General features: G+C 33.2%; 1 protein-coding gene across 2 annotated transcripts in view; it reads left to right on the plus strand.

Moving 5' to 3' along the window:
• The window catches only part of LOC119837311, a 36,700-nt gene extending 23,706 nt beyond the window's left edge, over nucleotides 1–12,994 (plus strand). For both annotated transcript variants that reach the window (XM_038362830.1, XM_038362831.1), the window contains 4 exons: nucleotides 7,580–7,744; nucleotides 8,048–8,139; nucleotides 8,846–8,993; nucleotides 9,992–12,994. In XM_038362830.1, coding sequence (XP_038218758.1) covers nucleotides 7,580–7,744; nucleotides 8,048–8,139; nucleotides 8,846–8,993; nucleotides 9,992–10,269 — 683 coding nt within the window. In that variant the 3' untranslated portion in view covers nucleotides 10,270–12,994. The remainder of the gene's footprint in view (nucleotides 1–7,579; nucleotides 7,745–8,047; nucleotides 8,140–8,845; nucleotides 8,994–9,991) is intronic.
• Nucleotides 12,995–13,360: the final 366 nt, after the last annotated feature.

Here is a 13,360-nt window from a genome sequence, read left to right on the forward strand (position 1 = left end):
TTTACGTAATTAGACCACTGAAGAACCGCCATACTGGTACAAATGACCTAGTAAAATGTGTCACCATCTCCCGGTCTACAATATACTAATACGTAATAAGTAGGTAACGGTAACGTATCGTTTTTAACAAATTAACGAAACTAATATTTTAAATCGAACTCACATATACGTTACACACACACACACACACACACATCGAAAGACTTTGAAAAATAATATCGTATAGCATGTCATGACATAATGTTTGCATATGTATCTACAGAGATGTATGAGTAAATGGTGTATGTACGTAGTGCATTCACGTTTCGCTGATTCGCTGTATAACACAATTATATCATAAAAGTGGGCTATATGAACTAGAATATAATCCAGACATAAAGACTCGAGTTCTATTAAGAAATATTTCTTCACTAAATACAACAACTAGGTAAATTATATCTTGAAAAATCGTCTCAACAGCAAGAACATCGTTTCCTCTTAACATCCGTTTTTTATCCTTGTAACGAGAATCAGGAACAACGCAAAACGTCCGCAAAACAATGCTTCTACGAAATTGCATCGGCTATGAAACAATTATGTCGCAGATGCAATTCAATGTCACGCCATTGTGTCGTGATCATGGGGTTTTTTATAGTCTTTCTCGTTATTGTAAACAACCATCACGCATAATTTAATATCCTAATCACATGCTTCTGTGACCGTGCGTCGTCGTACTGTGAGAAGGTAATTGATAAACGAAATACTGTAGTAAAAATATTGTTAAGGAATTGAGATTTTTACTCTAGGAGGCTGAGTAAGCCCCATCGCCCATAAAAAATTTGAATAATATCGATACATGTTTTTTATTAACTCGACAATGAAAGGCAAAACTTTTTATTTGAACACGCTTTTATTAGATTTATCTGTATGTTTTTTTTTGACTATGTATGGGCGGTGGCAGCGTTTGTCATCAGGCGACCCACAAGCTCCTTCTCCGACAATGACATTAAAAGAGACACCCATTAATACAAGTATACTTCAATTTTACATTCGCTTATCTTTACTTTTCAATTGCGTTTTAGTTATGTCTCGTTGCATAATTAATTAGTAGTTTATTGACTTGGTAATTGAAATTTACACGTGTGCTTTATAACGTTTTCTATTGAATGAATCAAAAGCGCATTAATTAAATTAAATAAACAATCTATATCTACAATGTCTGCAAGAAATAACTATGTATATTATTACTACTAAAACACTAATACTATTAGTATAAATAAACACTCAAAAAGATCTTTGTAACTTAGTTCACATTCCCAAATCTAAGAATTAAACACGTCAGATACACTTCAACTTAGTCTGGATTGCGGGTGTATTTGCATTAAATTGTTTAACCAATTCAGAATTTCCTCGAATGAATGCTCCAATTTCATATTACGATATGAATATTCATATAGGTTTACCTTACTAAGAAAATGCTCGAGATGATTTGAGTAAATGACCCCTAATTCAATTATCTGTCTACTGCGAACAACCTTGAATAAATCCAGGGTTGTCTTTTTCTACAAAATCACACTTCACACTAATCACATAAATATGATAGTTTCTTTGTTTGTCGGTCAATCGCGCTGAAACTTCTAAACGGATTTTGATGGAATCCTACTTTCTACTAATCCTACTAATATTATAAATGCGAAAGTTTGTAAAGATGTGTATGTGTTTGTTGCTCTTTCACGCAAAAACTTCTGGACCGATTGCAATGAAATTTGGTACGTAGACAGCTGGACAACTGGAATAACATGTAGGCAACTTTTTATCCCGATATTCCTACGGGATACGGACTTATGCGGGTGAAACCGCGGGGCACAGCTAGTTTGGTATACGGACAGGGTATGAGCTGACTTGGGTGATAGGATTCTTTTTATCCCGATTAAATGCCCTCTTGGGATAAAACAGAAATCTTGATATCTGGGCGGAGCCGGAACGAGCGTCTAGTAAAAATAAAACACAGATTGACATCATATGGAATGGCTATCTCAACGAAACGTTTCGAAATACCATAATCATACGTAAAGTGAAAAGAAGTGAAATTTTTCTAATTTAAGTAAATACCTAAATAGTTGAAGGTACTCGTTAATTTAAAATGTGTAATTTACTCAGGTTTACAATACAATTATTCAAAGAATTATTATATTTAGTAACAAATATTTGAAAATATTTAAAGAGACAAAAGTCGATCATGAGGCCGGATTCGAACCCGGCTCACCGCCCATGAATACAATATTATTGTTGAATATGTGGTAACCCTGATTATGACCCAATTGTGTAAATGGCGAGTCATTTTATAGTGCAAATATTGAATTTGCTTATTGTTTAACTTCGTCAATAATTCTATTATTCATGATGTTACCAAACCAAACTAATAAATTGTTCCTTTGTTTAAGGATCCGGGCAATAGCAAGTATTTATAAAGCTCATGTTTTATTTTAATGTATGAGCTATATTATTGTATAGTTTCATTGAAATCCATTCAGTAGTGTTTACGTAATGTTAAAGTTTTTACGTAAAAGAGTATCAAACATCCAAATATCCATACTTACAAACTTTGGCGTTTATAATACTAGCTGCGCTCCGCGGTTTCACCCGCGTACAGTCTGTATCCCGTAGGAATATCGTAATAAAAAGTTTCCTATGTATTTTTTTTTTATGTCATAGTGGACAACTGAGCTGGTGGTTCGCCCGATGGTAAGCGATCACCACCGCCCATGAATATTTGCAAAGGTAGGGCCTCTGCGAATGCGCTGCCCGCTTTTTTGGGGTAAGGGAAAAGGAATGGATTAACGACTGGAAAGAAGGAATGGACTGGGACAGGTGAGGAAAAGGAAACGGGCCTCCGGCTCCCCCACTCACCGTACGAAACACAGTGGCATGCCACTATTTCACGCCGGTTTTCTGTGGGGGTGTGGTACTTCCTCGGTGCGAGCTGGCCCAATTCGTGCCGAAGCGTGCTCGACTCCCACAATAAAATTCCAGTTATCCAGCTATTTACGTACCAAATGTCATTACAACCGTTTCATTAGTTTTTGTGTGAAAGAGTAACAAACATACACACATCCTTACAAACTCGCATTTATAATATTAATAGGATAGGAAGTAGGATTAAGTAGAAGTCGCAGGTAAAATAAGATATACTTCATGAGACTGTATGTATGACTGCATACATGGCATGTAATGAATCGTCACGGTCAATGTTATACGATGTATACACATTATTTCTGTGTGTGTGAGTGTGTGTTTGTATGCCTTCTTGTCTTCGAAGTAACGCACAATTTTTGTCACGTAAAAATACAGAACACTTTTTATGGTAATAAGTTAAGGTTAAATAAACTATATGATCGTGTTTACAATTAACCAGACTTATGTACATGAAAGAGATATTAAAGTAACAACTATAAGATTATATTTGACTTTCGTGTTAATAAATATTACTGGTAAAATTATTTGATTCGCCGCTTTTACTATGTGGACACTGTATACAGGATGTTTCCTTAAGCAGTGAGTAATAGGAAAGCTAACCTGAGTTGATGATTCAGTTTGCTGTCATTCATTCATCCGCCGGTCTAGGGAAATGTACCGTTGTTATTAAGTTCTTTTTTTTTGGTTTTCGAAAACTAACAATATTTTGTGATAATCTAATTATATTGACGTGGGTACAGTGTGTTGTTTTATTTCAGATTGGTAGATAAAAATGTGAAATTTTATCTACCAATCTGAAATAAATAGATATTTAGATTTGTTTTTTTTACTCCTATATAGAATATTGTAGTTAACCTCGACTATATTTGCTAATGGTTAGACAATATTGGCTCGAAATAATTTAAAACGGAATTTAAGTTGGAGAGGTCATAAATGAAGGTTTGTAGGTACGTATAAATGTTAACGGATTTCTTAATCATATATTTTGTTTTCAATACCTCCTAAAGTTATAAATGCGAAAGTAACTCTGTTTGACTGTCTTTCATTCACGTCTAAGCCACTGATATGATTTGCATGAAGTTTGGTTTTACAATAGTTTGTAACCCGAGAAAGGATATAGCATAGGTTTCATCCCGAAATATCCGTGGAAATGGAAATAATGCTGGTGAAACCCCGGGATACATATTTTCGTTTGACCCGGACGAAACCGAGGACTCAACGCTTATAAACATTATTATAATCTTAACAGGTTTTAATTTGTTCTTTTTTAATTAAATTCGTCTCCAGTTTGTTATTTTTATATTTTTTTGTAACAGTTACAACTGATAAAATTTACCTTTCAGTTTTTATCAATGTTTTATTTTAGGGACCCGATCTCCCTTGACACCCTTGACATTATATATATTTGTTTTGTTAATTTGTTTTTTGTATAAATCGAATAAAAAATGGAGGTCTATATAAACTTATAAGAGCAGATACTCTCTTACGTCTTAAATTAAGACGAATGAAAAACTATCATAAAAATTTACAATAAAAACTAGTAATTGAAACCGTATAACCTTAAAAATCAGAACGATGTTCGCTCGTCCATAGAAATTACTCATTTCACGGACTTTACTATGATATTAAACTCACTCATTTATATTAAAACTCTGTTCGTTTAGAGTACTGTTATCGGCGTTGATTGGGTGCGAGTCGAAATCTTTAACAGTTTCAATGCAAGGCGTTTGTTAAATATATTTATGATTGCGTGTACTGAAAATTATCAGTTTGCCCCGGGTTAGCTTGTGGTACATATATAGCCTATGTCGCTCCGTGAAGTTGCAGCTGCTAATCGTGAAGGAATTATTGAAATCGGTCCAGTGGTGATTGCGTGAAAACTTTGCAAGCATACAATAATATACAAAGTTGTGTCGAGTTGTTTGAATCCAGTGCAGTGTTTACCTAAAAGTTGTTTAGAGTTTTATGGATTCTGAAATACGTAGGTGGGATGTATTCAAGTTATTTTTTAAAAAGAATAAGATCAAACGTTTTCAATCTAAGATTCGGTGATTAATATATGTAGTTTTTTGTAGTCATTATCCTAAGAAACGCGAAAGTTTGTAAGAATGTAACTTCTTTTGGGATCAGTATGAAATTTGGTGTAGAGGTAGATTATAGCCTGGCTCCAGTTAGTTATTGATAAATCGACTGAGTTTTACTTGAATTTTTACTTGATTTTATTAATTTCATGTGAATGAAATATCACCAAATAGTATGGCTATAACGTAGCCGAGGATGAAAAATTCCTTTCTGCGTGAAAAAAATATGTTAATTTATAACCTTGTATATATACATTACATCTCTCAGACAAAAAATTAATCAAACATTTGTCATTGACTTGCATGAAACTGCGTATATTATACGTAATACTTAATTTTTTTCGTTAAACGCACATTTGTTTGTATGCCGTCATTACAGTTTAAGATATGTAATCAAAACGATGTCTCTCATTGTATGTTTTATGACAACTGTTTAAAAATAATCATAGTCTATGAATGCATAAGTATACCCATATAAAGATTTTTCTTGTTTCTTGTATTCCAACAGACTGCTCATTGTATTTGTTATTTTCTTAATTATAGAGCCATTATTAAACTATATTTCGTTATTCAACTATAGCATGAGTTAGAACGTCAATGCATAATGGACCTGAATTAAATGTTTTAAATATTGCTTCGTTTAAATTTTGTAACCTATTATAACTAGCGTTCTAAAAGGAAGTTTGTGAAACTTTATTCGAAATTCGATTAACGAAAAAGCATACAAAAAATCGTTATTAATATAATATTTTATTAAAAGTATACCATTTATTTATAACTATTTCATTATAAATTTGCTAATAGTTGCAGTTTTCTTCCATTATTATTGTATTATGTTGCACAATAATGAATAATTCATAGGTATTTATTAATGGTTATTATTTACTAATGAATGGTTAACTAATTAAAAGTATCGTCAAACAATAGTGTTAAACAATCTTTTAGAATAGGTATACATATATTTTGTTCACATAGTAATGCTCTTCGGTTTTAATGCAGTAGATTTTATATACAGCAATTGTGAAAGGACTCCAAGTGTATATATAGCTATACAGTGTATAAATAGGGTGAAAAAATACAAGTGTGTATGACCACGGTTGGTGAAGGTTTTATTACCATTAAAATAAAAACGTTATTATGAAAGTATCTCGTATGATATTTGATGGAATCAAAAATCTCACAATTTAAAGACTCACAGACACCCAATCTGAAAATAGAATATAATAGGTTGATAGATTTATAAAGAACTGTGCAAAAATGTATTCTAATCGTAATCTTCGAAAAGTATTATTATTTATTAACTGTATCGTGGTTTATCTGGATGCGCCTCGGATTTTACCCTTACGTGACGATATGATAGCGTTACCATAGTTTTGATATTATCTAGGAATATGTAATAATCTATACTAATATTATAAATACAGTGAAACCTGGTTAAGTGAGACATCAAGGGACCTGCAATGTCGTTTCACTTATAGAGGTATTCCACTTACCCAGTGTCTCAGATATACAGGTATTAATAAATATCTGTCTCATTTACAGAGGGTTCCATTAATAGAGGTCTCTTCGCGTGTCTTCCCACTTTCATAAACGGATATTAACTTCAGTTTTTCACGTAATGATAACGATTGTAGCTTTCGTTTTGACATTTTTCAAATAAACATTTGTATGATAGTAAAGCGAAACTAAAACTGAAGGTAATTGAAGGTCAAAATTTGTACTTACGTACTTGGAATTGCGTGTGGAATTTGTGGGTAGAATAAGAATGAGTAAACAAACAAAGTTATCTCAGTTACAGAGGTTTATGCATATAAAATTTACTCGCTGTCTCAATTATAGAGGTAACTATGATGATAAATCGAAAGAACAAATCCCAGATATAGAGGTTTACCTCGTCCCACTAACAGAGGTAATTCAGTGCCAAAGTGTTGGGACCTCAGCATGAGTTCCAGTTACGGAGGTTTCTCACTTATCCAGGTCCCACTTAACCAAGTTTTACTGTAGTTACTGTGTCGGTCCATCTGTGTCTCTGTCTATCTGTCTGTCTCTTCACGCCTAAACCACTGAATCCAACCTACCCGATAAATGACATGCTCAATGCAAGCAGGACCACATAGCGCTTACTTGATCGTACAATGAAGATTTATAAATAACTATATAATATATACTAGCTGTACCCGCGACTTCGTTCGCATTTGTCAATAAATATTTAGATTGACTTTCACCCCTCCATTGCCCTCAGACACCATATCGATTTCCGGGATGAAAAGTAAATAAAATCTTTCCTCGTATTAGGTGCTATAACCATACCAAGTTTCATCAAAATCCGTTCAGTAGTTTCTGCGTGATTTTCATTCGAGATACAGACAGACGGACAGACAATTTTATAAATTGCATTTTATTTTTATAAAACGACCCACAATTTTTTTTTTTTCTAAATATCTTCAATGTACAGAATTTAGCCCCGTTCATTTTTATTATAGTATAGAAAATGGTGTGTTAGTTATTTTATGAAGTTTATGATAGATAATTTTTCGTTACAGCGGCGGTATATCTAGCCGGAGTGGTCGGTGCGATAGGTGTATCGGTTCTTGGTGTATTCTGTGTGCTGTCCGTGCTGCAGCTCGCGATGATCTCGTCGAAGGAGAAGGTGGGCTTCAAGTACACCCACCTCGTCATGATGAAGTTGGCCCTGGCGCTGCTAGCGAGTGAGTACGCAATACTGATGTAGTGGTATAGGCATTTTGGTAGGAGAAAATCTTATGCGCTCGCGTCACCGACAACTAACGTTAAGAAAATTCAAAATTTATGCTTCTGTTGTGTGCTATCGGCAAAATGTTCTCGCTACTATGGGCAGTCGCTCTGACTGTTATCCTTTTTTACGATGATCTGCATGTAATACTGTCCATATGGATCTCTTTTTACTTCTGTTTTTTTTTTTAATTTTAGTCCCGTAAAAGTAGTTTTGATTAATATAGAGATGTTAAACCCTTATTTGTGTATATTTCCAGCGCTCCTATCGATCGCTGCAGCCGGCCTCTTCGCAGTGCAAGGCGATGACAGAGGGTTTTATCTAACTAGGGGAGAAGCTTTTTATGTACAGGTAATAATTTAAGTGTTTATAAAATTTTAGAATTAAAATACGAATTCATATGATTATATAAGCAGTTAGTATAGATATATGGTGCCATAGATAAAATAAATCTATTAGCTAAAGAATTTTGACTTTCCTAAACTCCCAACGACCCACCGTTTAACTTAAATATTTTGTATCTGTGGAAGTAACATTAACATTGTCTGATTGCCAAAAAGGATAAGGGATAAGGAGGGGATTGATGGGGAAAGGCAACACATTGCACGCCGATCTTCTGTGGGGGTGTGGTACCTCCCCGGTACGAGCTGGCCCAATAGTTACACATGGTAACTGCATAAGTCATATTATAATATACGTGTGCATAAACATAGAAATTTATAAATTGTATTTCATTTCATGATCAAATTTTATGCCCTAAGCGAACATCTCAGTTGCTGCCCATGAACATTCGCAGAGGTAGTGCCTCAGCGTATGCGCTACCCGCTTTTAAGGGAGAAGGGATAAGGGAAAAGATTGACGACTGAAAAGAGGGAATGGACGGGGAATGTTGAGGAAAAAGAAATGGGCCAACTTAAGAGATATTGAATTAAAATGTACGACTAATCGTACATGAGAGAGGAGAAATGTATTATATAAAAGAAAGACAGGACAGGAAATATATATTAATTTTGCATCTTTTTCTTCATATAATGTGTTAATTATATTAATTTTGCAGATAGTATGCATCGTGATAAATTCCCTCCTATTTATAATGTCTTTATACGACACATTATTCTCGAGGCGAGAGGGCGGAGACCCGACCAACCCGCTCGGCGAACCGCAAGGGACTACCATAAATAATCCTGGCTTTAAGGAAGGAAGAGGTAGTTTTACATTTTATTTTTGTTGCTCAAAAGTACTATATACTCGAGAACCGCTCGACCAATTTGATGAAGAAAAAAAATGTTTTCGTCAAGGCACAAGGCAGGTTCATCGTTCATCCTTATTTTTATACAAAACAACAGCTCAATCAATCAAGAAAGGTTTCGTTTTCCCTTTTTTCATAAAAGTTTATTTTTTCATTAAAAGAATATCAGCATATAAACACATTCAACTAAAAATACTTATGAGACACTTTAATGAGGCGTCATTAGCGATTTTTTTTTTTGCCCGACTTTTACATCAAGTTTAAATTACAGTGCATAACTTAGATTATTAATTGGTTTGCATTAACATCTATGACGTCACAAAATGACGCAGAACCTACCTATTCTTAGTAGCATAACATAGTTCATTTTAATTGTATATTAAACAAGCTGTTCGCCCGTCGTACATATATAGCCTACTAGCTGTGCCCCGCGGTTTTAGCCACCTGCTAACCTGATGTTATAATGTAGCTTAAAACCTCCCTCAATAAATGGGCTATCTGACACTGAAAGAATTTTTCAATTCGTCAATGGAGCTGGTGGGTCGTTTGGTGGTAAGCGTTACCGCCGCCCATGAACACTTGAGAGGAATGGATTTCAGAATTTTATTTAAAAAGGGATTAAGGAAGGATTGATGAAAGGAATAAAGGAATCGACTGGGAAGGGTAAGGAACAGGATATGAGACTCCAGCTCGCTACACGTTTCACGCCCGTCTTCTGTGGGGGTGTGGTACTTCCCCGGTGCGAACTGGCCCAATTCATGCCGATGCGTCAGTGCACATTTTCATATTTTCTACGCTAATGTTATGAAGAGCTTCATATGCCTCGCCTCGACCTTACGCCTTAAATGTTCATGGACGATGCTAGCGGGGCCCACCATCTCCATTCCTTAAGGGGATCCGCCATGTCCATTGCGGACGATAACATAAAAAACACTAATCACTAAAAATCTCCAGGCATATCAATGACGGACGCATCCGGCAAACCGTACACGACCAACGGCCACGGCTCCGTCGCCTCCATGAACACGACGGCCACCACGCTCACGGGGCTCTCGGAGGCGAGCACGATCACCAGGTCCCCGCTGAGGTCCTCGCTGAAGAAGCCCAGGCCCAAGGAGGAGCCGGGGGCCATGGGGATACAGAACCCCGGCTATTCGGGGAACTCACCACCGCTGAACCGGAACGGCAGCCAGAAGAAGGTCCGGATACAAACGCACAGTACGGAAGTGTAGTGGTTTTATACCAGCACGGTATACATACAAACACATCGTACGGAGGTATAGATTGTTAGTGTTTTTTATCAGATATTTATCAGCAAGACAATGTATGTAAACAGTGCAGTGGTGTTGATTGCATTGGTGGAATGTATGGTTGATTTTTCAGGTAATATATTTATCAGCAAGTTACTTATCGGGGTGTATTTTAGGCACATATGGCTTTGGCAAAAAGACGCGGATTCGAATTCCGCCTCATGATCAAATTTTTTCTTTTCTATAAAAAATTCTCAAGATCATTATATATACGGGAATACGCTATATTGTACGCGCTCCAGAATGCCGATACAAAATTCAGGCAATTATCCGACTTGTGTTGGCGAGCGAGCGAGATGTAATCTGTTGACCGTTGCAGTTTTAAAATATATATTGTATTGGTCTAATAATATTCTTGATATTTCATTGGTTTTTACTAGCAAAGTAAGAAACAATAAAGACTAAATATTTGGGTATTTGTTTTGAACAATTTGGTTTACAGAGACAGATATGTTTGGGATGTATAGGAATTGTTTACCGGTTTAATAAAGTGTATAGATAGACAATTGTGCGTATAAGAATTGTTTACGAATTCGGCCATTTTATGTCATATATGTAAGGAAAGATGATTTTTATTATTATTATATGCAATACATTTTTGTTTTGTTTGATAAAACTGGTTTTAGATGCGTTCGAAGTCTGTTTTTGATAAATTAGTCTATACGAATAAAAAACAACTATTTATTAAATACTTTGAAATTAAACTCAAAAAAATCAGACATTAAAAATTTGTCATAGTAAATTCTAAAGGATTTGAAAATCTATTTACATTTCATATATTTGTTGAGGGTGTTGGCAACACAATCTATTTATTAATGCAATATTATTGTAGTGTATAAATAGCCCTAAAAATTATAATTTTGCAATACTTCTTATGAATTTATAATTCAAAATAATTACATACAATTTGTATTGGTAATAAATGGTTTAGATGCATTCAAATCACAGTTAAAAATAAGTCTTCTTTACCTAATACTTCACCACCAATGTTTTCATAACAATTAATTGTTTAGTATGTGGTCAAATTTAGAATTTTAAGTCATTGTTACGTTCTCGAATTTGTTAGAAGTAAAGCAATGAATGTGTTAATTTCCAATAAACACATTATTTCTATGAATGTATAATATTTAACACATTTAATGTTTATGGAATTGTTAGTGCCTCTCACAAAGTCTGCGCACATTGTACCATAATAATATTATTTTTCTTTTTCCATTTATGTCTTTAATCCATTTGTATAACAGAAATTACTTAATTAACAAATTCTTGTGCAATATCGTGAAATATTTTATTTTATTTCTTTTCAGATATATGATTTTGAAAATCAAACATTTGGTACATTATATTATATGGTTTTATAAGAATTTTCTTTCTAAAATAACACTACACTTTTATGTATGAACAAAGTTCTTTTTTTAATAAAATTGTAAATAGCTTGGCACATAGTGTTGCATTTCATTAAGGGAAGTTTGGAATTTTATTATTATGATATTTAAAGATATTATATGCAAAGAATTATAAGTAAAATACAAATTTTATTTAGTTTATATATGAAAAGAGGGACAATGTTTATTTACTTATTACTTTAATATTTTAAATTAAACAATAACGAACTTTCAATATGTTCTCTATATTAATATTCCAAATAAAAATATGAAGTATAAATATTACAAAATTATAGAACTCTTCACACATTTATAAAATTGGTTTCATTGTGATTAATGTGTAATAGGAGTTTTTGAGGAAATAATGAAATATTTTCTTTTTATTTCATAAACTACATTTATATTGGATCCTATATTGAATAACTACAATAAAAGAAGTTATGCTACAATACAATTATTCTATGTTTATGACAAGAATCTACTTATAAACAATTATATTTAGTTTTTTCAAAACAGATAAAATGTATACACTGCAATTATTACAATTCTACAACAATAAGTATAAACTATACCCCTTTGAATGAAACAATATTTAATTATGCATGTAAATATTTTTTCTTAGATATAATTTTCCCACCAGGCTTGTTAGACGGTAACAAGTATATTGTTTTGGTCTCGTTTATAAAACTGATAAAAATAACATTGATTAGTTTTATAGTGTCTTATTGGTTATTAATGTTTCATATATTGATGAAAGTCAATTTTTATTTTCTACAAACACAATATTAAAATTGTTAATTAAATGGAAAAAAGTATTTAGAAATATTAAATAACCATTAACCTCTCAATATCTTAAAAAATATAAATATATAAATAAAATATAACTAATCGTGCCTTATCCTTAGGGAAATTTAATCTTGCACTTGTGTTTAACCCATTATGTTTTTATTCTTAGTTTAGTTTAAATCCGTCCACATTCTGGTCTTAATTAAGTCTAATTAGTTTCACTATAGATCTGTAAGCTATGAAATGTATAATAACATTATTTTTTTTCTATATTTGCATAAATTATATTTATTCCACGGTGTCAGAAGTGATACAAATATATTGTTTTTCTGAATCTAAATGACGTATTTTATATGTAATGTTTAGTATAACACTTGTACCTACATAGTATAAATGTCAGAATCATAGATAATTAAGTCTCCGTCCGTTATATTTTATGTTTTGTTTGAAATTTCGAATTAAAATGTCGATAATTATATTGTTTTTATTTCCATTTTATTTTATAACGGTCAAACCATGCTTCCATACATTATTGTGTATTGATAAAATGGTTGCGGAGTCTAACCTGAGGCTCTGGAATCAAACTCAGTAGATTGTTATACAAATGATTCCAGGCATGGACAGTATAATATGATGTTCAGAGTTCAGACGTATCCTATACGTGAGAAATTGTTAGCAAAAGTTCAATGAGCATATTTGACCTGGTTCCTTAATAGCTGTGTATAAAAACCAAATGTATTTTATATTATGAAACTTGCTTGTTTTCGTTCTATGTAAACATTTAATTTCTTGGTTATTGGAAAAGAGATATGTTTAACATTTATTAATAATTAATTTACGTT

This window comes from Zerene cesonia, chromosome 27 (assembly GCF_012273895.1).
Source record: "Zerene cesonia ecotype Mississippi chromosome 27, Zerene_cesonia_1.1, whole genome shotgun sequence".
Classification (NCBI taxonomy): domain Eukaryota; kingdom Metazoa; phylum Arthropoda; class Insecta; order Lepidoptera; family Pieridae; genus Zerene; species Zerene cesonia.